Source organism: Oncorhynchus tshawytscha, linkage group LG18, assembly GCF_018296145.1.
Source record: "Oncorhynchus tshawytscha isolate Ot180627B linkage group LG18, Otsh_v2.0, whole genome shotgun sequence".
Lineage (NCBI taxonomy): Eukaryota > Metazoa > Chordata > Actinopteri > Salmoniformes > Salmonidae > Oncorhynchus > Oncorhynchus tshawytscha.
In genome coordinates, this window is record NC_056446.1 from 18151718 (window position 1) to 18176878 (window position 25161).

The window sequence follows — 25161 nt, forward strand, 5'->3', positions numbered from 1 at the left end:
TATGGGGCTTTGGTGACAAAACGGATAGCACTGTGATAGACTGCATCCAATTTGCTGAGTAGAGTGTTGGAGGCTATTTTGTAAATGATTGCCGAAGTCAAGGATCGGTAGGATAGTCAGTTTTACAAGGGTGTGTTTGGCGGCATGAGTGAAGGATGCTTTGTTGCATAATAGGAAGCCGATTCTAGATGTAATTTTGGATTGGAGATGCTTAATGTGTGTCTGGAAGGAGAGTTTACAGTCTAACCAGACACCTAGGTATTTATAGTTGTCCACGTATTCTAAGTCAGAACCGTCCAGAGTAGTGATGCTGGACGGGCGGGCAGGTGCGGGCAGCGATCGGTTGAAGAGCATGCATTTAGTTTTACTTGCATTTAAGAGCAGTTGAAGGCCCTGGAAGGAGAGTTGCGTTGTGTCCTAGAGACCACAGTAAAGTTGTAAAACTCTTCTAGTGATAGTAAACTCTCTGCCAAAGTATAATGTATTAGAATGTCTCCGCTGGAACTACACACATAAACCTGTAACTGTCTCTGTTCTGAAACTAAATTTATGTCAGAAGAAATATATCGTTTCTTATTCAAGAAGTCTGGTGTCAGGTCATAAATGGTGATTTTGTGTTGCCACATTCTGGTAGGCCTTCTATTGCTTAAAACTAACCCCCAAAATAAAAAAGACATTTCTGGTTAAAATATTATTGTACACATCTTAGCTAGCCTACACCATTCACTAGGCTATGAAGACATCATTGAAGGAGCCTCTTTATGCATGCAGAGCATCTCGCGGTGGTCTGGCCTCTCCTCATCTATGAGAGGCTGAGGTCTCTGTTTCTATGGCAACACCCCTCCTCCCCCCTCCCTTCCCTCACGCTCTGCGCGCACAACTCGTACGCACCCTCCTCTCTGTCTGCATCCCTTCTCCGAGGCAACGACCCCCATGCTCTGTGCGAGACCCATAGCAGCGTCGCTCTGGCAGGAGGATAAAGCAGGAGACGAGACAAGGAAACAGGGGAAAAAAACATGGCGCTCATCCCATCTCAGGTGCTAAGGGTAGCCATCCTCCTGTCCTATTTCTCCATCCTCTGCAATTATAAAGCCATTGACATGCCCGCGCATCAAACATACGGCGGTAGCTGGAAGTTTTTAACATTCATAGACCTGGTAAGTGTAATATTGTTCTATAGAACGGCTCCTGGTCAGAAATGGTAGCACGTCATAGTATGGTATGCTACAGACGGTCAGTGACCTACCTCCAGTTGTTGATACCGCCCACCCTCGGTTGCGAAACGGGCCCAATATGTCTTATTATGATGTCCGCTACAATATGTTTTGTTTTTTCCAGCGTTAATACGGATTCCTCACATTTTTGGGCACGTGTTAGACATAAAAATCTCACACCCACTAAAAAGTGCCCCTCTCTTCTCGGCTGCTGCTGATGCGCGCAAGCGGTTTGCCTTCTGTTGCAACATTGTAATCATATCATGAATCACAATTAAGCAGCCAGCCGTGCCCCGTGGGTAACCGAGATGATGTTATTAAGATAACAAGGTCCCGAGCTCAAATTATTCCCCTGTTACATTATCACACAGCCGTCATTTTAACAGAATGTGGTTTGGGTAGTAAAACATGTTGTATGGAAACACCCAGGATGTTTTCTTTATCTCTCTTTCTGTCTTGCTTGTCTTTTTTTCTAGGAGCGGTTGTACTTTTGTTTTCTGAAATTAATTGTAATTTTCAGCTTTACTACTACTGCAGACCCACACACACACACACACACACACACACACACACACACACACACACACACACACACACACACACACACACACACACACACACACACACACACACACACACACACACACACACACACACACACACACACACACACACACACACACACACACACACACACACACACACACACACACACACACACACACACACACACACACACACACACACACACACACACACACACATAAACACAAAGCACACACTTTTATTGGGCCAGTCCATTTTTTTTACCAATGACTCATGTTTTCCACATTAGAAGCCCACTGCTGAACTATTTTACAACTATTTTTATGGCAATAGTGTTACATGCAATAACAGCAATAAAATGTTTTGTTATTGTGCATTACAACAGCTATTGATTTTGCCTGTCATAAATCCTGACACAACAAAGTATGTGCGTGCGTGTGTGAGAGAGTATGTGTTTGTGAGAGAGAGAGTGTGTGTGTGAGAGCAAGAGAGAGCATGTGTGTGTGTGTGTGTGTGAGAGCAAGAGAGAGCATGTGTGTGTGTGTGTGTGTGTGTGTGTGTGTGTGTGTGTGTGTGTGTGTGTGTGTGTGTGAGAGAGAGAGAGAGAGAGAGAGACTGTCGTGCGTTCAATATTCCATCTTTAATCGTGATCCAACAGTAATAAGAAAAATGACAATATGAAGTCAATATGCAAATTCCAGGAATAGTCCTTCAATTGCCTCCTCTATTTTGCTTCCTATTTACTGTAATTAAATTGTACAATGTCTCTTCCCATTATAATGGATCCTCTCATTCTGGCATCAATATGTTTTTTTCTTCTTCTCCGGAATACTTGTTTTAGCTCATACAAAATTGCCATGACGAAAATAATCTAACATGAAGTGACTCAGAGGTGGAACTATATTGACTTTGACATGAAACAGCTACAGTATGTACAGGCCTTTTGAATAACTGGTTTGGTTATTGGTAAGGATTACAATTGCTTTAAGCATTTCTTATTCTAAATGTTCTCAATTCTAAATTGAGTCATCTTACCTGTTAGAGTGGTTGCTATATGGAGAAGTTATTGGAACAGACAACAAAAAACATGTCATCACAGCACAATCTCTATCCACAATAAGACATTCCACTCGCTCGCAGGCTGTTGTGCAACGAACCAGACCTTTCCAAGGGGGAATGGGAAACTCTAGAAACAAGCTGTAGGCCTGTCATCCATGGATCTGTCAACACTAATTCTGTAACACTTCACTTACCTTGCTGTGATTTTAACCTGTAGATAGATTTTCATTGGGACTCAGTCATCCATTATTGAGTGTTTGGGTCAGATTTAGGTTCCCATCAGGGGGATACATTAGGAGGAGAACACAGGGCTGTCACGTGGGGTTATACCACCAGTGACAGCTGGCCTTTGTCCACATCAATCAATAGACAGAATGAAACCTCTAACCCCTGTGTTTGGAGGAATCAAATGATCTGAAAAGTCTCGCTGCGGTTTAACATAGTGCCTCCGTCGGAAAAAAGTGAGGCGCCTAGCAGACAGATTGTGAAACTGAACGTCTGTTTGGGTCATACCTTTGGTTTAAATTGTTCTCTCACTTCCAAGTTGTTCGTTAAACTTATCAGTTTTAAGCCAAGTAAGTAACCGTATAGAGCAAGTGTCATCTACTCTATGTTATGTGTCACATGCACACACATAAGTAGTATCACGCACATAAGTAGCATCCGATAACTGCGGTGACAGTGCAGAACCCCCCCTGCCTTGCCCCACAGAGTCAGAGTGTCAGGTGATGCTTAGAGTGGGGCAGGTGTGGACAGAGAGATATTCTGTCTGGCTCTTTAGTACATATGAAGTGTGTCCCCGTCCCTGGAGCATCCAGTCCAGTTCTCCCTCTCTGCCTCTGGCCAGCACGATACACAGCACGTGTAAAGAGGGATAGGGGGAGTGTAGGACAGTACCTAATGTCTACGTTAACTAAGGAATGATGCACTACTGTACTCTCCTGTCACCCTCTGCTAACTGTGGAGGTAATTAGGTTCCTATATACATTACATTACTTCCCATTGTTCTATAAATGGCTAACTGATGTTTCCTTAATGCTCTTCTCTAATGTAATATAGTTAATACACACTGGATATGTTCAGGCTTGTAATTATTGTATTGTACGTGCGTCATAACTCCTATAGCTGTTGTAAAGATAAACTGGCTCGCTCTTGTTCATGCAGCGTCCATTTTCTCCTTCCCAGATTCCCTCTGGCCCAGCTGTATACATTTGAGTTGTGTGGAGCAACACTTTATGACTTGCGCTCCAGTCCAGGAATTACTGTGGTTGCACCTAAGTGCCTGCGATACAGGGTAGGGAAAAGAGCCCGTAGAGCTAGTAAAGGGTTTTATACTTAGCAATTGGCATTCATTCCCTGTGAGAGCTCTGTTTTTCAAACCTGTTGCATTTGATCTTAGTGAAAGAGACCTGGAAGGCATTCGTTTTTAGCATAGCCTCAGGCTAACATGCTGTTACGGAGGCAAAAAACAAAGTAGAAGATATAAAGACAACTAAGAACTTCTGAGAAATGAAATACCTGTCTTGCGTGTTAGCTAGGTGTCATACTATTGCCGTTGCTGGGCACTACCCTGTCCTCTTTGCGAGGCAATTTTCTGACCAAAAAGATGTGGGTTCCTGGAATCCTAAATTAAACAGTGAATTAATGAGAATTAAAGTCACACTTTCCAGTCTGTTGGATTTTTGCTGTGGAGATAAAGACACCCTGTTATGTTCTCTTGCTCTTAATTTAATGCATTAATAATCTCCACCACTGCCACAGACTGCTCTTAGACTCACACAAAATGACATATGCTAGCTTAAGGGGATAGACATTGACAGGATGGGGTTTATGCAATTGTTCAGTTGTTATATAATGCTTATTTAAATACAAAATACCCTCTATGAATGTATCTATCTCCATTTTTTGTATTTATCTCTATACTTAACATGAATATTCATCGTATTTGAGAGAACACCTCAATTGAACTCCTTTGTGATATACATTCTGTACATTGAGCTCCAAAAGTTTTGGGACAGTGACACATTTGTTGTTGTTTTGGCTCTATACTTCAGCACTTTGGATATGAAATGATACAATGACTATGAGGTTAAAGTGCAGACTGTCAGCTTTCCTTTGAGGGTATTTTCATCCATATCGGGTGAACCGTTAGGAAATTCACCTTTTGTGTATAGGCCTGTCACGGCTGGCTAGGTGTGTAGCGAGGAATCAGGCGCAGAGAGCAGAGAGGTCCAGGGGAAAAGTGCACTTTAATACGGCACCAAAATTAAATGCCCGACACGCAGGGCGCAAATACTGACTAACCCAAAACAAGTCCCAGAGCACTAACAACACCAACACCAACCATATTCATAGCACACAATGACTACAGATGCACAAGTATCATACCCCCTCCCAAAACTGCTAACCTGCCCTGTTATTGTAATGGTGAGGGGTTAGCATGTCTTGGGGTATGATATTTGTGCATCTGTAACTTTCTCGCCCATCATTATTCACAGTTCATTCACGATTATCTATAATCATTGTCGCATCCACATGAATGTAGAAGTGTTTAGAAACATATTCTATTCTTATTTACAATAAAAGTAACCCCAAAATTATACAATACATTATTTACCATTCACAACATAATCTGAAACACAACTAAAACAAACAGCAAATGCATCCAACAAGTTTGTAGAGTCACAAGTTTTATGTAGTCATTGCATGCTATGAATATGTGACCAAATACTTAATTTTCTACTACTTTAATACACATATAAGTTCATTTGTCCCAATACTTTTGTTCCTCTAAAATGTGGGGACTATGTGCAAAATGTGCTGTAATTTATGTACAGTTTTTTTTTAACCTTTATTTTACTAGGCAAGTCAGTTAAGAACAAATTCTTATTGTCAATGACGACCTAGGAACAGTGGGTTAACTGCCTTGTTCAGGGGCAGAACGACAGATTTGTACCTTGTCAGCTTGGGGATTCAAACTTGCAACCTTTCAGTTACTAGTCCAACGCTCTAACCACTAGGCTACCCTGCCACCCCGAGTTCACCCGATATGAGTGAAAATACACTCAAATTAAAGCTGACCGTCTGCACTTTAACCTCATAGTCATTGTATAATTTCAAATTCGAAGTGCTGGAGTACAGAGGCAAAACAAATTATCACTCTCCCAACTCTTTTGGAGCTCACTGTATTAATGTATTGTAGATATCTTTTTAAGGATTACTATGTTTTTCATGAATATAATGTGATGTAAATATTTGAAGCTACTGTGCTCTTGAGAGATGAGGAACTACTGATTTTGTGACCCAAAATTATCAACCATTTCCTGGTTGCTAAAATTCGAATAGTTTGCCTAATTTCAGTTTGTGACAAAACAAGCAATGGATCGTGTAGAGAATCATTGTACCATCTAAACTGCTGTGAAATATATTTTCATTACACCAAAAATATAGTATTTTCTTTCAGCTGTTTGAAGCTGGTGTACAAAACTGAAATTAAAGACTCAAAAACAAAACTTAAGAACGGGAAGCATAGAAATAGAGCACATTGAACAGATCTACCACTTCTTAGACTTGCTTTCAATGAGAATTACAAATCTATAACTCAGATTTCTATGTGAATTTGGTCAGGTCGCCCAAAAAGTTATATATTGCAGCTTTAAAGACATGCTTTGGTACTTTGGCGACTTGTAAGCATTTTTTAAACTTCACGCTTTGGACGGGATGTGTCAATGTGTATTTCATACATGCATAATTTATGAGCAGAATTACCGTTTTACCTCAATTAGTGTCACGGATCCCTCCGGAACTTTAATTGCGCACATCTGACCCCTATTCCCACTGATTGTATTTGTATATATATGCCTTTTGTTCACCATGGTGCTGTCGATTATTGCTATTATGGCCGTTGGTTGTGTGAGTACCTGTGCTGTGTGGTTTGGCTTTCGTGCCATTGTGGATTGCGCAGATGATTACGGGTCTCGTCCCGTGTGTTAATCTTTGTGCGTTTGTGTTATTTATTCGAGGTACTCCACGCTCTTTTGTTTGGGTTTCAACCCTGTGTTTTGTGTACATGTTTGTTTGGTTTTTGTCCCAGTGTCTTTACACGGCTCACCCTAATTTTGGGTGTAATAATAAACCTTATTACGCATTCCTGCTTCTGTCTCCCGATCCTTCATGCCAACGTGACAGAATAATGGACCTTAAAAGGAGACAGCAGGAATGGCCCCTCCGACGACCCTGAGACTGGTCCGTCCGGCACTTATGGGACTTCGGCAGCTGCAACTGGTTCTTCCGATTGCCACAACTGGCCCGTCTGACGCCACCACAACCGGTCCGTCCGATGCCGTCACAACTTTGGCAGCCGCAACTGGCACATCACAATGACGACGCAACTTCGGCAGCTGCATCTGGTCCTGATTGACCCACACTGCATTCCTGTGATCGTCCTCGAGGCCAGTATCGTTGCGCTGCTGGTGCAGATCCCTCTGGAACTTTCATTATGCACACCTGCCCCCTATTCCCAATGATTAGTACCTGTATAAGTGTGGCCTTTGGTTTCCATTGGGCTGTCCATTATTGTTACAATGTCCGTTGGTGCGTGTGAGTACCTATGCTGTGTGTTTTGGCTTTCGTGCCTTTGTTGATTGCGCAGATTACGGGTCTCGTCCCGTGTGTTAATCATTGTGCGCTAGTGTTATTTATTCGAGGTACTCCTCGCTCTTTTGTTTTTGTTTCTACCCTGTGTTTTATGTGTTTGTTTGCTCTTCGTCCCGTGCCTTTGCACGGCACACCGTAATGTGGGCTTAATTTAAAAAAAAAAAATATTACGCATTCCTGTGTCTGTCTCCCGACTCATTCCTACCTACGTGACAATTATCCACAAAATCCTTAGTTTGAAAGCAACTGTTTCCCCCCACGTGGGCCAGCTTTTAGAAATTATTTCTAGCCAATGAGCTTCAGCCCCTTGCCATTTGAGGTACAGCTAGCTAGATGCACACACAGTAGAGCGAGAGGGAGAGCAATGGCGTGGTGCACATATCTATAATTTTCGAGAACTACTTTTGGCCCGTGGGCGCTACTTTCAGAATTACTGGCTAAAAATTATACTAAAGTACCGGTGAATCCCTTCAAAATGTGCAGAAAATGCTTTTCTGTGACAACTCCTGGAGCAGCTATACTTTAAAAAAAGCACTAACTATTATGTACTCTGTGTGTGGCTGATCTGTCTGGAAGTACACATGATGTGATCTACATGTGTCTTCTCCTCCCCTGTTCTAGGTTATCCAGGCAGTGTTCTTTGGCGTGTGTGTGCTGACAGACCTGTCCAGCCTGCTGACCAAGGGAAGTGAGAGCCAGGAGCAGGAGAGGCAGCTTAGGAAGCTCATTGGCCTGAGGGACTGGATGATGGCCGTGCTGGCCTTCCCTGTTGGAGTGGTAAGTAGTAGTCACAACATAACGCGAGGCCTAGGGCATTGGAGTCTGCTCTCAGATCTGTTTGTGGTATATCGCCAACTCAACGACCATTGGTGTATAGCACACACAGATCTGGGACTAGGATATAGCACAAAATCTGAAAGTTAGTTCAAGGAGAAATTAGCAAAAAACACTCTGAATGTTCTACATTGTAAATAACTGTTTCTTACTCTGACTGTCTAGATGCTTGAAACCACAGATCCACAACAAACAGATGCCCCCATTCTCATTGCCTTTTCAAGCATTATTCATGGGTAAAATTAAGATTTTAAAAAATTAAGATATTTGAACAAACAGATGCACCCGAATTAGCTACGTAACGATTCACCCGATACAATTGTTTAAGATGCATGTCACCAATTCAAACCTTACTAATCACCAGTTCAGTTTTTTTTGCTTCATAATACATTCTTTCTAAAAAATACCTAATCTTTTGTGACAATTTTTTTTATTTCACCTTTATTTAACCAGGTAGGCTAGTTGAGAACAAGTTCTCATTTGCAACTGCGACCTGGCCAAGATAAAGCATAGCAGTGTGAACAGACAACAGTTACACATGGAGTAAACAATTAACAAGTCAATAACACAGTAGAAAAAAAAGGGGAGTCTATATACATTGTGTGCAAAAGGCATGAGGAGGTAGGCAAATAATTACAATTTTGCAGATTAACACTGGAGTGATAAATGATCAGATGGTCATGTACAGGTAGAGATATTGGTGTGCAAAAGAGCAGAAAAGTAAATAAATAAAAACAGTATGGGGATGAGGTAGGTAAAAATGGGTGGGCTATTTACCGATAGACTATGTACAGCTGCAGCGATCGGTTAGCTGCTCAGATAGCAGATGTTTGAAGTTGGTGAGGGAGAAGTCTCCAACTTCAGCGATTTTTGCAATTCGTTCCAGTCACAGGCAGCAGAGAACTGGAACGAAAGGCGGCCAAATGAGGTGTTGGCTTTAGGGATGATCAGTGAGATACACCTGCTGGAGCGCGTGCTACGGATGGGTGTTGCCATCGTGACCAGTGAACTGAGATAAGGCGGAGCTTTACCTAGCATGGACTTGTAGATGACCTGGAGCCAGTGGGTCTGGCGACGAATATGTAGCGAGGGCCAGCCGACTAGAGCATACAAGTCGCAGTGGTGGGTGGTATAAGGTGCTTTAGTGACAAAACGGATGGCACTGTGATAAACTGCATCCAGTTTGCTGAGTAGAGTGTTGGAAGCAATTTTGTAGATGACATCGCCGAAGTCGAGGATCGGTAGGATAGTCAGTTTTACTAGGGTAAGTTTGGCGGCGTGAGTGAATGAGGCTTTGTTGCGAAATAGAAAGCCGACTCTTGATTTGATTTTCGTTTGGAGATGTTTGATATGAGTCTGGAAGGAGAGTTTACAGTCTAGCCAGACACCTAGGTACTTATAGATGTCCACATATTCAAGGTCGGAACCATCCAGGGTGGTGATGCTGGTCAGGCGTGCGGGTGCAGGCAGTGAACGGTTGAAAAGCATGCATTTGGTTTTACTAGCGTTTAAGAGCAGTTGGAGGCCACGGAAGGAGTGTTGTATGGCATTGAAGCTCGTTTGGAGGTTAGATAGCACAGTGTCCAAGGACGGGCCGGAAGTATATAGAATGGTGTCGTATGCGTAGAGGTGGATCAGGGAATTGCCCGCAGCAAGAGCAACATCATTGATATATACAGAGAAAAGAGTCAGCCCGAGGATTAAACCCTGTGACACCCCCATAGAGACTGCCAGAGGACCGGACAGAATGCCCTCCGATTTGACACACTGAACTCTGTCTGCAAAGTAATTGGTGAACCAGGCAAGGCAGTCATCCGAAAAACCGAGGCTACTGAGTCTGCCGATGAGAATATGGTGATTGACAGAGTCGAAAGCCTTGGCAAGGTCGATGAAGACGGCTGCACAGTACTGTCTTTTATCGATGGCGGTTATGATATCGTTTAGTACCTTGAGCGTGGCTGAGGTGCACCCGTGACCGGCTCGGAAACCAGATTGCACAGCGGAGAAGGTACGGTGGGATTCGAGATGGTCAGTGACCTGTTTGTTGACTTGGCTTTCGAAGACCTTAGATAGGCAGGGCAGGATGGATATAGGTCTGTAACAGTTTGGGTCCAGGGTGTCTCCCCCTTTGAAGAGGGAGGGGATGACTGCGTGCCGCACAGATGATGCTTCTTCTGTTTCAGTGTCGAAATGCATGTAACTGTGTTGATCTACAAGTAATTTTGCGTGCCTAACAACCAGACAATATCAGGAGCCTAGTCAAATTTCTCACTGTGCCCAGCTTCACGGGCTGACCAATGCGAGGTAGGCGGCCTGTTCCTGATCTTGCCCATCTGTGCGGCACCTTCAGCATTCAAATGCTAATATGGCTTGTGTGGTATTAGGCTTTATTAGTTGTGTAACAACCTAAGTCATTTGCTAGGTCATTGTTATCTATGAGCCATTGAAAATGGTGTTTTACCAGAATTAAAGTAAACTACCAAAGACAACTCTCATCTGGCAATAGCCTACCTGCTGAACAGGGCTTACAATAGCTGTTATTTTGATTGTCCAGGTTCAGCAATAGTTTTGATAGTTTTGCTTTAAACAATTGTTGTACATGTTCATTTTTAGATATATACGGTAAAGTGAATAATTTCATAACAAGCAATCACTTTTGAACTGTATGGCCGAATTGAAAGAGGAGAACATCTCTGTAAATACTTCTAAACGGTCAAAACCATTGAGATGGGGGGGGATCCAAAGTTGTGCCTGACTATGTCATAGCTCATTTGTAAACAATAATTATTGATATATTACCAGTGGTGTAGTGCTATTTTTTTAGGTGAGGAAGAGCATTTTTCCTCAAAGTTTGTACCGACAGATGTAGCCAATTTAATAGCCTATCATTATAGAAAATGCATATGCTCCTTCGATAGCAAGCTCCGCATGTGCCCACACATATTGTCTCAAGAAAATGTTCTATTTTTAATACCCTCAAACACCAAGTTAGGCATAGGCTACCTAATTTCAAAATAGGCCATCATCACTGTCCATCGTAAATTATAATTCTTCACATTTTACAAGTTTTACTTTTTACTTCCAAACTGCATCTCCATGTTAATAATTTGATTGATCTCAATCAGTTTCATGCATTTAGATCTTCTTGAATTACTGTTTCATGAGCGAATTAGAGCAGATGATGTTAACACACTATTAGCCTTGTATTTTGTTTCAATCAAACCATATGTCCTGTCTAGGTGGCACAGTTTTGGCACATTATATTTTTTTGTCTGACTATTAAGCTTCAGCTAACCATCCTGAAATCTCATTAGAAATTAAGAGGTGTTTTTGGTGGAACAGTAAACGTTACAGGCCTATGCTATGGTATTATATCTGGTTCCGGTATGTAAAATGCGAATTCATCATTATGTGATCTTGTGAGACATTGATTCAGCTTTGATCTAACTTTACTAAACGAGCACCATTGTGAGAAGTGATGATCTTCTGTTATAATAATAATAAAATATTACTATTTTTATTATTAAGAGATGAGAAGGACTATTAGGCGTAGGCAACAGATCTTGATGAGTGTTATTTTAAGCGATTGGAGCGCCCTTCGGGGTGCTGAAAGGACAGCGCCAGGATTGCGTAATGATAAAGAAGTTGAACCAACTTGTGGTGCTGAAGGATAGCGCTGCCATTTGGTGTTGGCATTTTCATTGTATTGTGTACTTTACACACGGCATCATAAATAAACTTTGATTTGATTAGCTTAAACCTAGGGTATATTGTAACCATATTACAGAATAAAACAGAGGTGATCTATCACTTCATAGAATTTATTTGCATAGATTAAACATGCTATCAAATAAATTGACCAAGTAGTGAACATGAACCATTACTACGTAGAATTACAGGAAATTCATTATGAAACAGCCATAAAATCAAAATGTTGGTGTGGCGTATTCATGCATCTCAATAAACTAGAAGCTTAATGCATTGTTACCTCCAACTTGGACCAATTTACAATTCACATTCCTGACTGACATACTAAGCTAGAACAGGCCCTGCATCTCAGCCATTAGTCAATATAGGTTAAAGATCCAAAGCAGGGCTATAGCAACTTCCAGAGAGCGTCCGGCTTTACAGTGGCCACTCTGGTTTGGGTGTCCTCGGCAGAATGGTACCACTGTAACCAAGTGGTCGCATATTGTTCTGGGTTCCACTGTGCAAGAGTGGTCTGCTTTTGTGAACATCAAGGCAGACACACAGTGAATTATTTTTTTTTCAACGTTCTGATTGGCCAAAATGGTCAAGCCGACAGGCCTCCGCAGTGCACACACACAGCCTATAGTTTTTCCTCATTCTCACCACCACCAGAGAGAAGACAGGGGAGAAACCACCATTCACCTCTAGGCTGCTATACATATTTATTTGGTTTGTCATTCTATCGTTTTTCATGGAGTTTTAGTGGTAATTAAATATAATTTATAATTCATTTTCCAGAAATAGTTTTATCAGCTCCGTGTATTCTCAAATTGAAAAAAGTGAGGGCAGCACTACTCCCCTGTACATTACTAGCTCAAACACTTAATCTGCAAAAATGAATAGTTAATTAGTGGGTGATGGTAATTTCAAAACCAAAGTGGGGAGACAAAAAACAGGCTACATTGCCCCCTCTAATCTGGTAGTGGGTGGTACAGTAGATGCCTAGTCTCCTGTATGGCTCAGCTCAGGTACCTACATAGTACATGCACCATAGACAACTGGTCAAACATGTAATTTGGAAATTTTGCACAGAAAATCTTTCCAGGTTTTTCTTAAGAGTTATTGCATTTTATTTTGCGAAAGAAGAGTTGACAGAACTTAATTGAAGCATTCATTCTATCTTTATGACATTTATGACATTGTGGTGAGCAAAGGTTTATATCGTTTCTAGGACAACATATGACAGAAGAGAAGCTGCATGTATCTAATTACAGTATAGACAAGTTGACTAACAAATAGCCATACTAAAATGTCAGAAATTATAAGCAGAAACATATGCTATCTACAGTGCATTTGGAAAGTATTCAGATCCCTTCCCTTTTTCCAAATCTTGTTATGTTACAGCCTTGTAAAAAATAGATTACATTATTATTTTCCCTCATCAATCTACACACAATAACCCACAATGACTAAGCAAAAATAGATTTTTTAAATATTTGCAAATGTATTAAAAATAAAAAACAGATATACCGTATTTACATAAGTATTCAGACCCTTTGCTATGAGACTCGAAATTGAGCTCAGGTGCATCCTGTGTCCATTGATCATCCTTGAGATGTTTCTGGAAGTTGATTGGAGTCCACCTGTGGTAATTTCAATTGATTGGACATAATTTGGAAAAGCACACACCTGTATATATAAAGGTCCCACAGTTGACAGTGCATGTCACAGCAAAAACCAAGCCATGAGGTCGAAGGAGTTATCCGTAGAGCTCCGAGACAGGATTGTGTTGAGGCACAGATCTGGGCCAGGGTACCAAAAAATGTCTGCAGCATTGAAGGTCCCCAAGAACACAATGGTCTCCATCCGTCTTAAATGGAAGAAATTTGAAGACTCTTCCTACAGCTGGCCGTCCGGCCAAACTGAGCAATCGAGGAGGTGACCAAGAACCTGATGGTCACTCTGACAGAGCTCCAGAGTTCCTCGTTGGAGGTGGGAGAACCTTAAAGAAGGACAACCATCTCTGCAGCACTCCACCAATCAGGCCTTTATGGTAGAGTGGCCACTCCTCAGTGAAAGGCACATGACAGCCCGCTTTGAGGTTGCCAAAAGGCACCTAAAAGACTCTCAGACCATGAGAAACAAGATTCTCTGGTGTGATGAAACCAAGATTGAACTATTTGTCCTGAATGCCAAGCGTCAGGGACTGGGAGACTAGTCAGGATCGAGGGAAAGATGAACGGAGCAAAGTGCAGCTAGATCTTTGATGAAAACCTGCTCATGGGCTCAAGACCTCAGACTGGGGCAAAGGTTCACCTTCCAACAGCACAACAACCCTAAGCACACAGCCAAGAGGGGTGTCGGAGGGGTTTCAGGACAAGTCTCTGAATGTCCTTGAGTGGCCCAGCCAGAGCCCGAACTTGAACATCTCTGGAGAGACCTGAAAATAGTTGTGCAGTGAAAAAAAGGAGGAAAAAATAATAAGGCTGTAACATGTAGAAAAAATGTAGAAAAATGCACTGTATATCAAAAACATCCTGCACCCCTTGTCAAAAAATCATTCTGCAGTCTGACTGTAGCCTACAGCGGATTTTCTATATTTTCGGATTAGGGTCGGGTGTACATATAGTTGGGCGGTTGCCGATGGGTTATTCCATATCTCGCATTTTCCGTAATTGATACATATGCTTCGCTTTTCAACTAGCTAAAAGCTAGCTAGTTCGAGTCTGACTGTACAGTATTTCTGTTTGTACTACTGCACGGTAAAACAATGCACGAGTTGAAAATATTGAACGCATGCAGTACACAGAACGCACCGCAGCCTAGTGCGACACCCCCATTCTTCCACGAGAAATTCCATCATTTGGAGCACCTCTCCAAAATCTCACATAAGTGTTCAATTGGGTTGAGATCTGGTGACTGAGACGGCCATGGCATATGGTTTACATCGTTTTCATGCTCATCAAACAATTCATTGACCATTCATGCCCTGTGGATGGGGGAATTGTCATCCTATGTGGGAATAGTATGGTAGCCAAAATAATGGCTTGCCCAGCATTTTTATACATGATCCTAAGCATGATGGGATGTTAATTGCTTAATTAACTCAGGAACCACACCTGTGTTGAAGCACCTGATTTCAATATACTTTGTATCCCTCATTTACTCAAATGTTTCCATTATGTTGGCAGTTACCTGTATATGAGAAATAGAACCCGAAACTCAACAGCTCCAGACCTAATAACCTATAAACAAGTGTCTGTTTTCCTCCTACCTCGCTAGACAAATGCTAGTCTTTAGTCTATATGTAGGTCAGACAAATCTAGGGTTGTCTCACACCTCGCAGGTGAAACAGCAAGGCTGGCGGAAAGGAAAAGTCCCCTAGCTAGCCTTCCGTCTGAGTTAGTGGACACTGTCAGCATTCTTTCCCTGCTGCATACTGCTGCCTGTGGCCTATCCTGGATTGCACTGTCCTCTGGGAGGGCCTTTGCATAAGCCTAGTAGGGACACCGACACACATTGTCTTGGATGCAGCACGGCCAATTTGCTTTGCAAATGCCAAGTCATCTATCTGGCTGGATGTCATGCCGTGGCCTTGGAGGCAACGGGCAGCGAGTAGCGGGACCAGAAAGCTGAGCCCTGGGAGAAAAAGGAAACACTGCATGTTTGTCTTACTTTTATATGCCCTTGTGTCCGTGATGGCCATCTGATAATTACTCGGAAAATATTTAAATTGGTTCTTTGCTGCTGCTCTTTTCCTGTTAGTAGGGAGAGGTGATGTTTTATATAGTGAGGTGGTGGTGGTGAGGGGCCAGGATGCCCAGGCAGCAGGTGCTGAGGGGTTCATACAGGGATGTGAATTTATAAAGTACTGGGTAAATATTTGAATTATAGTGGAAAGGTACTGGTTGCTAGTATACAGTTTTTCTTCCAGGCCTCAAGCCAAAAGAGAGGGAAATAAATTAATTTGTACTAACTTTGGCTTAGTAACTGTGTAATAAGGAAGAACATTGCATGTCGTGTCATCATCATGATATCTATTTTTTACCATGACCTACAATGCCTTCGGAAAGTATTCAGACCTCTTGCCTATTTCCACATTTTGTTACGTTACAGCCTTATTCTAAAATGGATTCAATTGTTTCCCCCCCTCATCAATCTACACACACTACCCCATAACGACAAAGCAAAAAACAGGTTTAGACATTTTTGCTGAAATATAAATAAGAAAAAATTTTAATATAAAATGGACATAAGTATTCAGACCCTTTACTCAGTACTTTGTTGAAGCCTTGAGTCTTCTTGGGTATGACGCTACAAGCTTGGCACACCTGTATTTGAGGATTTTCTTCCATTGTTCTCTGCAGATCTTCTCAAGCTCTGTCAGGTTGGATGTGGAGCGTTGCTGCCAAGCTATTTTCAGGTCTCTCCAGAGATGTTCGATAGGGTTCAAATCCGGGCTCTGGCTGGGCCACTCAAGGACATTCAGAGACTTGTCCCGAAGCCACTCCTGCGTTGCCTTGGCTGTGTGCTTAGGGTTGTTGTCCTGTTGGAAGGTGAGCCTTCACCTCAGTCTGAGGACCTGAGTGCTCTGAAGCAGATTTTCATCAAGGATCTCTCTGTACTTTGCTCTGTTCATCTTTGATTTCATCAGATCAGAGAATCTTGTTTCTCATGGTCTGAGAGTCTTTAGGTGCCTTTTGGCAAACTCCAAGCGGGTAGTCATGTGCTTTAAATGAGGAGTGGCTTCTGTCTGGCCACACTACAATAAAGGCCTGATTGGTGGAGTGCTGCAGAGATGGTTGTCCTTCTGGAAGGTTCACCCATCTCCACAGGAGAACTCTAGAGCTCAGATTTACCATTGGGTTCTTGGTCACCTCCCTGATAAAGGCTCTTCTCTCCCGATTGCTCAGTTTGGCCAGGCGGCCAGCTCTAGGGAAAGTCTTGGTGGTTCCAAACTTCTTCTTTAAGAATGAGGAACATTTGTAATTGATTTTAGAATAAGGCTGTAACGTGACAAAATGTGGAGAAAGTCAAGGGGTCTGAATACTTTCCGAAGGCATTGTACTGAAGTAGGGACATGCATGTTATATACATCACAGGCCCTGCTTACCAGAGATCATGTGATGTGTGCTGTGACCTGTGTTCTTCTGCGTAGGTAGGCTGTAAGACATGAGTCATCAGAGCAGCAGAGCGGAGAGAGCGAGACGACGCGCTGCTCCTTAGATATCCTCCTAGAAACTAGGGACCAGTTGCTACACTCTTAGAAAAAACACGTACCTCTGTGTAAAGGGTTATACCTGGAACCAAAAAGGGTCCTTCATAGGGTTCACCTATGGGGACAGCTGAAGAACTCTTTTATTGTCACCGTCACAGAGCAGTGCAGTGTATGATGAGCCACTTGGCACCAGTCCCTGTCTGAGAGTTCGCCACACAGTTCAGTTTACACACCACACAATGGATGTCATGTGCACCGTAGCTAATGCCGGGAAATGAGCGCTCATTAGCGTTGATGCTGGATAATGGTAATATGCGTGTATCTGTAGTCTGCATGCTGCTCTGGTTTGTGTGTGTGTGTGTGTATTCTCCCTGCATTGGTCAGGTGTGAATGTATCCCTGTCAGGGTCGAGCGCACCCCTCCATTTTTCCCACCTCTCCACATGATGATGAAAGAGGAGTGTGTGCCATCAGGGCACAATAGCGGGGACATTTCACATGCATCCATCTGAGGCGCAGATGGCAGACCAGGTAATTCCATCCCCCTCGGCTGGGCTCTGGATGGTTTGGCTCCTGGACAGGCCTAGAGGCCCCTTACGGGGCCAGGTGTGGTTTCCCTACGGACCCGACGACATGGAGCCCATGCAGCTAAAAAGGCTGAGGGTGTGGAAATGTGAAATGTCTAAATAAACTACCTGTGTCAGACGGAATCCATTTACTCACACTCTGCACCTCGGAGAGGAAATAAGAAATTCTGTTTCTCACTTTCGAGGGTCTGTAATAAGCTGCTCCCTCAGAGTCAATGCTCTCCATTCAGCAGGCCTGCCTGCTTGCTGTGGCCTTGTAGTGCAGCCTGTTTATTTGGCCACAGTGGCAAGAGACTTACGGGAAATCATAGATCCAGCTAAATAATGTGAGTACAAAGCAAAACAGAATTCTGTCAAATCCCTAATCGAGGTCGATTAATGCAAATAGGTTGGGTAGTTTGGTAGGGTCGGGAGCAGTTACAACTGTCTGGATCAGAAGGATTACAGGCAGAACTGGAATTCTTTCATCGAGGAAGCTGCTCCACTCCACAGAGCTGGAACTTCAAATACCCCTTTTCAAAGCCTGTACACTCGACAGTAACATGCTTGTTTTTGCTGTGCATTTGATCTCCTCACAAGCTTACCGCTGTCCTTCTTACAGGAGGCATACAGGGCTGGTGGAGAAGCGTCGGGATAAGAGACAAGGAGCGGCGAAGAAGTCACCTCTTAGGGATTAATTATGGTATGCTGATATTAAAACATTAGCCCCAGAACTGTCGCTTCGCTTCGCCTCACCCGGCATGGCAGGCTTTATTGCTAGCTCGCCTCGGTGTTAGTCGGAGAGTGCCAGGCAACCTGGATGAAGGAGATAGCTAGTGCTCAGGTCAGAGGCTGACATCTTTATGCTCCAGCACTGGTCCTTAGAGGGGCAGACTGTGGGGGTAGCAGGGTCAAGCTCAACCCAGGCCAAGCAGGAAACCTCAGGGAGAGACAAGAGAAGAGCCAGGCCACAGAACTAGTGGATTTCCTGGGTATATGATGACCTGAGGTGAATGGTGTGTCCAGAGGCCATACAACAAGGGCGGAAAATGGTCTGGAAAACCCCAATAGACCATTACATTGCCTGTCAAATTATGAACATACTGTATTTGACTGAAAATATAATGTACTTAGATTTGTATTTTTATTACATTCATAGCTATAATGCATATCTCTTTTGTGGATAGCTTGACCTATATTATCTTGGGATAACATGGGCAGCATGTAAACATTCATGGTTATTTGACCCCCTGGGCCAAAAGCTTCTCCGGCTCTCTGTGATATACATCAAAGTGGGCATACGACCTGATAAAGACATATTTTTCTGGTTGAAATCTGGTCGGGACGTCTATAACTCGATCACAACCAGATTAAGACCTCTTTTCCATGATGTCTTTTTGACGTCATGAACAATAAATCTTATTTTGGTTTAAATGTTTTTTTCATTGAAATCTGATTGAACAACTGATCAGTTATCTCAATGCTACTCAATTAATAGACACCAATCTATATAAATATGCACAGTGCATTCGGAAAGTATTCAGACCCCTTGACTTTTTCTGCATTTTGTTACGTTATAGCCTTATTCTAAAATGGATTAAATTGATGTTTTCCCTCACCAATCTACACATAATGGAAAAGCTAAAACTGTTTTTTAGAAATTTTTGCAAAATGTATAACCCCCCCCAGAAATATCAAATTTACATAAGTATTCAGACCCTTTACTCAGTACTTTGTTGAAATACCTTTGGCAGCGATTACAACCTCGAGTCTTCTTGGGTATGATGCTTGGCACACCTGTATTTGGGGAGTTTCTCCCATTTCTTCTCTGCAGATCCTCTCAAGCTCTGTCAGGTTGGATGGGTAGCATTGCTGCACAGCCATTTCTCTCCAGATTCATTTCTCTCCAGATGTTCGACCGGGTTCAAGTCCGGGCTCTGGCTGGGCCACTCAAGGACATTAAGGGACTTGTCCTAAAGCCACTCCTGCATTGCCTTGGGTGTGAGCAAGGGGTTGCTGTCCTGCTGGAAGGTGAACCTTAGCCCCAGTCTGAGGACCTGAGTGCTCTGGAGCAGGTTTTCATCAAGGATCTCTCTGTACTTTGCTCCGTTCATCTTTCCCTTAATCCTGACTAGTCTCCCTGCTGCTGCAAAACATCCCCACAGCATGACGCTACCACCACCATGCTTCAACGAAGGGATTGTGCCAGGTTTCTTCCAGACGTGATGCTTGGTATTCAGGCCAAAGTATTCAACCTTGGTTTCATCAGACAGAGTCCTTAGGTGCCTTTTGGCAAACTCCAAGCGGGCAGTCATGTGCCTTTAACTGAGGAGTGGCTTCTGTCCTTCCACACTACAATAAAGGCCTGATTGGTGGAGTACTGCAGAGATGGTTGTCCTTCTGGAAGGTTCATCTCCACGGAAGAACTCTGGAACTCTGTCAGATTCACCATCAGGTTCTTGGTCACCTCCCGGTGAAAGACCTAGGCCCTTCTCCCCGATTACTCAGTTTGGCCGGGTGGCCAGCTCTAGGAAGAGTCTTGGTGGTTCCAAACGTATTCTATTTAAGAATGATGGAGGCCACTGTGTTCTTGGGGACCTTCAATGCAGCAAACATTTTTTGGTACCCTTCCCCAGTTCTGTGCCTCGACACAATCATGTCTCGGGCTCTATGGACAATTCCTTCGACCTCATGGCTTGGTTTTTGCTCTGACATGCACTGTCAACTGTGGAACCTTATATAGACAAGTTTGTGCCTTTCCAAATCATGTCCAATCAATTGGATTTACCACAGGTGGACTCCATGTAAGTTGTAGAAACATCTCAAGGATAATCAATGGAAACAGGATGTACCTGAGCTCAATTGAGTCTAGTAGCAAATAGTCTGAATACTTTTATATCTGTTTTTTATTTTTAAATATTTTAGCAAAAATGTTTTAAACTTTTGTCATTTATGGGGTGTTTAATTTAATCAATTTTAGAATAAGGCTTTAATGTAACAAAATATGAAAAGTCAAGGGGTCTGAATACTTTCTTAATGCACTGTACATACTGTAGTGTTTGGGATCATTCACCCATTGGATATAAGACACTAGAACCATTAAAATGATTGAAATTGGAGTAAATGTTCTTTTTCAGCGGGGTTTGCATGATTCAGCTTAAAACATTTGGCAAACGACAGCTGGCAGAGCGCACCAAAGCGGGTTAAGGTCTCATGGCATACTGGACCCAGTCAACACGTTGGGCTCGTGCCTATTCCATTTTAGACTTGAAGGACTCGGCATGGACTTGGGGGGCTTCGTACGGATGAGCTTTTCCCGCGTCCGGCCGAATCATATTACTCTGGGCTCCGGCTAATGGTACTCGAGCCGAGGCCATTTCAGTTTATCCGGCCCGATTAACTTTTTCAGGAGTAGGGCCATTTAAGGTTTTTATTCGGCAAGGAATGAAATACCAATATTAAAAAAATATTAAAAAATATATATATTTCACCTCTTAAGTCATTGAATTTTCTAGGTCATAAAATTTGTGTCAGTCTCTGCGGTCCTATAGCTATCAGAGATGGTCCCTAATTTAGAGAATATCCAATCCTATAAATGCTTTTGCTTTTACTAAAGGCTATGGCAGCTTTTGTTTTACAGTCCACCCAATTAAAAAGTGCTCATTCCTTCCCATAACATTGTTTCTAGGTTACCAGCATATAAGATATACATGCACAATAATAACTTTACAAAAATTATCTGCTAACTTGCTGTGTGTGTTGGCTTCTATGGTCATCTTTTGTCTGTGTTAGCTAATTGCACTGTTTATTGTGCTGCACATGTTCTTCTGTTCCACTGTATGCCATTTTGATGTTCTATTATGACTAACAAAAAAAGATCTGAATTTAACAAATAACACACAGGCCTATTTTTTTCAATATCCTACTACAATTTACCAGGATTGACAATTCTATTTTTATCGCATTTATTTTAATCACTAATTAGTCAAACATGATTGCACCTGAATTTGATCCTGAAAATATGACTATAATATTTCCCCTTAAAGCTTTTAAGCAATTAACATAATGCAGGCAGTAATTGTATTTTAATTTCAGTGGCTAAATAAGGAGGTAGGCATATCAGTTCCAGCTGAAACTTGGATTGGAATCTGTGCTCCATGTGCAGCAATAGATCTATCCGCGCAGCAGGCAGCCTGCTTGCTTCAGCATCAACATTCCATAAGGCCGTTGGGACAGAGCACCGGGCAGGCTACACAACAACACAGCTGGAAAAGAATGACAGTTTCTCAATGTACACCAAAAATATATATATTTGACTGCTAAGTGGTAGTCCCTGTTCTCCGGCATTCTTGTTTTACTGCTGTAAGTAAAGCGGTGGTTTGTTGGGGAAAAGAACGTCAAGGAAAGGTTCGCTAGCTAGCTAACTTTAGCTAACTAACGTTATCTCTCTGGCTAACCCTCCGTTGACATGGTAAGTTTTCATTTTGATAAATGTTTAGTCAATGACAGTAAATGTGCGTGTATGTGTGTTCTCTGTGAGAGAGTGTGTTTGAGTGAGAGAGATGATGATGATGATCACAATAACTTATAGAAAATATAGTTGTCATGTCAACATTGTGACATGCGAGCTGTGTGTGTGAGAGAGAGAGAGAGAGAGAGAGATGGTTGATGAGTACACATAAGAAACATTGATTGTGTGTGAGAGACACTGCAAGCTAGTCTAATTCTTGAAATGTGTACCCCCCCATATGGATTAAAAAATTCTTGATTCATCAGAGATCCTTGTATTTTTGTGTATTTTGTATTTGACAATACGATACATTTTGCTATACCTGCTCCCCCTCAACACTCATTCACATGTTGCACCTGTCAACTGCCTTTTTCAATTTTTGATTCTCTTTTTTTGCAGGAATCTTCCCACTGGGCGCACACTAGTTGAATCAATGTTGTTTCCACATCTTTGAAATGAAATTACGTTGAACCAGCGTGAAATAGACATTGGATTAACGTCTGCTCCCAGTGGGGTCCAGCTTGGATGGAAGGGTAGAGGTGGTAACAAAGGAAAGAAGTACAGAAGTTACCCAGCTTGCTGACAAAGACATTTAAATAGCCTATCTCTCGCGCTCCATCTGTCTGCCTGACTGCCAGATTGCTGAGGGGCAACATAGTCAATGTACTTGCTAGGCTAACTTAGTGAAGACCTTAGGCAATGGTTAATCATGATTTGTCTCGGTCTTTAAAGTTCCTGAAACATGTCAATGACGTGATGCACGGCTTCTACACCAGTGCTTGGCCACACACTCAGTTACCAGTGACCTATTCTACTACATCCCAGGGATAGGAGAGAGCAGACCAACCCGTCTTTAAATCCATAGTCATTGACAGTTTTGTGTGGAAAATGTTGTTTTTGTCTATTTGATACTCTGATATTCAATGTGAATTGATTCCTACTAATCAGCTTTGTAAGAGCTAGGTTTGTACTAGCTATGCTGTTGATCGTTAACATTTTTTCATTAAATCACTGACTGTATTCCCCAAGAGACATGCTATTCAGCTGCCCATGATTGCCTGAGTAAGTAGATCCAAATTGCTGTCAGTTGATCAAATTGGAATAGCACCACTTCTAATAGGTGCAAAACCGTTGTTCTGATTCAAGAGATACCTACCTCCCTTGGTGAGTCATGTAAAGTTTCTACCATTTCTCTCTTGCTCATTCTTAAAACATTTAGAGATATTATCCAACTACTGTTACATTTGTCAATCCTTTTTCTTAAAATGTTTCAGATTGATGACCAATGAGTTAATGTTCCACTTCAATATAAGGGCCAGAGGAGCAAGCATGCCTTTGCTACCACTAGTGTGTGCTCTTCATTGTAGTTGGTAAGTAAATATGAGCAGTTGAGACATTTGACATAAACAACAGCTAGATTTACATCAGATTTTCATGTGAATATTTGCAAATACACATAAAAACAATATGCACATTTTCCAAACAGAGTTGAGTTTCCATCAAATTGACTTTTTGGTGATGAATGGCTGAGCGTGATGTAGTAAACATAACTTTTGCGGTTAAATTCCCTTGTACCGAATAAGAAATACAAGTTAAATGGGTTTCCGTTGCATTTTCAACTCTACTGATGGTTTTGTCACAACAAATGTTGCGTTATATCGTGAATGTGCCCACTTTAGTCTTGGCATGTGCACTCAAGCCAACAGCTGGCAGATACAATGTGGGCAGGCTACCTACAGTGCCTTCAGAAAGTATTCACACCCCTTGACTTTTTCCACATTTTGTTGTGTTACAGCCTGAATTTAAAATGGTTTAAATGTAGATGTAGTTTTTGCACTGGCCTACAAACACTACACCCCATAATGTCAAAGTAGAATTTTGTTTTTCAAAAGTTTTACAAATGAAAAGCTGAAATGTCTTAAGTCAATAAGTATTTAACCCCTTTTGATATATCAAGTCTAAATGAGTTCAGGAGTAAAAATGTGCTTATCAAGAATAATATGTTGCATGGATTCACTGTGTGCAAAAATAGTGCTTAAAATTATTTTTGAATGACTACCTCACCTCTGTACCTCACACACAGAATTATCTGTAAGGTCCCTCAATCGAGCAGTGAATTTCAAATACAGATTTAACCAGAGACCAGGGAAGTTCTCCAATGCCTTGCAAATAATTGCACCTATTGGTAGATGGGTAAAAAAAAAAAGAATATCCCTTTGAGCATGGGGAAGTTATTAATTACACTTTGGATGGTGTATAAATACACCCAGGCACTACAAAGATACAGGCATCCTTCCTAACTCAAGTTGTCGGAGAGGAAGGAAACCACTCAGGGATTTCACCATGACAGTTAGAGTTTAATGGCTGTGATAGGAGAAAACTGAGGATGGAACAACATTGTAGTTACTCCACAATACTAACCTAAATGACAGAGTGAAAAGAAGGAAGCCTGTACAGAATAAAAAATATTCCAAAACATGCACCCTGATTGCAACAAGGCACTAAAGTAATACTGCAAAAAAATGTGGCAAAGCAATTAACTTTTTGTCCTGAATACAAGAGTTATGTTTGACATTACTGATTACCATTCTCCATATTTTCAAGCATAGTGGTGACTGCTTCATGTTTTGGGTATGCTTGTAATCGTTAAGGACTGGAGTTTTTCAGGATAAAAAAATAAACGGAATGGAGCTAAGCACAGGAAAATTCCTAGAGGAAAACCTGGTTCAGTCTGCTTTCCACCAGACACTGGGAGATGAATGAATTCGCCTTTCAGCAGAACAATAACCTAAAACACAAGGCCAAATCTACAATGGAGTTGCTTACCAAGAAGACAGTGAATGTTACTGAGTGTCCGAGTTACAATTTT

General features: G+C 42.1%; 1 protein-coding gene across 13 annotated transcripts in view; it reads left to right on the plus strand.

The window, feature by feature from the left end:
- The first annotated feature begins 870 nt into the window (after positions 1-870).
- The window catches only part of LOC112217628 (androgen-induced gene 1 protein-like), a 51225-nt gene continuing 26934 nt past the window's right edge, over positions 871-25161 (plus strand). For 3 of the 13 annotated variants that reach the window (XM_042300750.1, XM_042300751.1, XM_042300753.1), the window contains exons 1-2: positions 20783-22253; positions 22692-23662. Coding sequence is in view for 7 of the 13 variants with exons in the window: in XM_042300757.1 (XP_042156691.1) it covers positions 1017-1157; positions 8097-8252; positions 8475-8549 (372 nt within the window). In the remaining 6 variants the exon portion in view is untranslated. Of the gene's footprint in view, positions 1158-6703; positions 6732-6808; positions 7419-8096; positions 8253-8474; positions 8601-18404; positions 19372-20782; positions 22254-22691; positions 23663-25161 lie in introns of those variants that run through there. The other 10 variants (XM_042300754.1, XM_042300756.1, XM_042300757.1 and 7 more) reach the window with 9 other exon arrangements.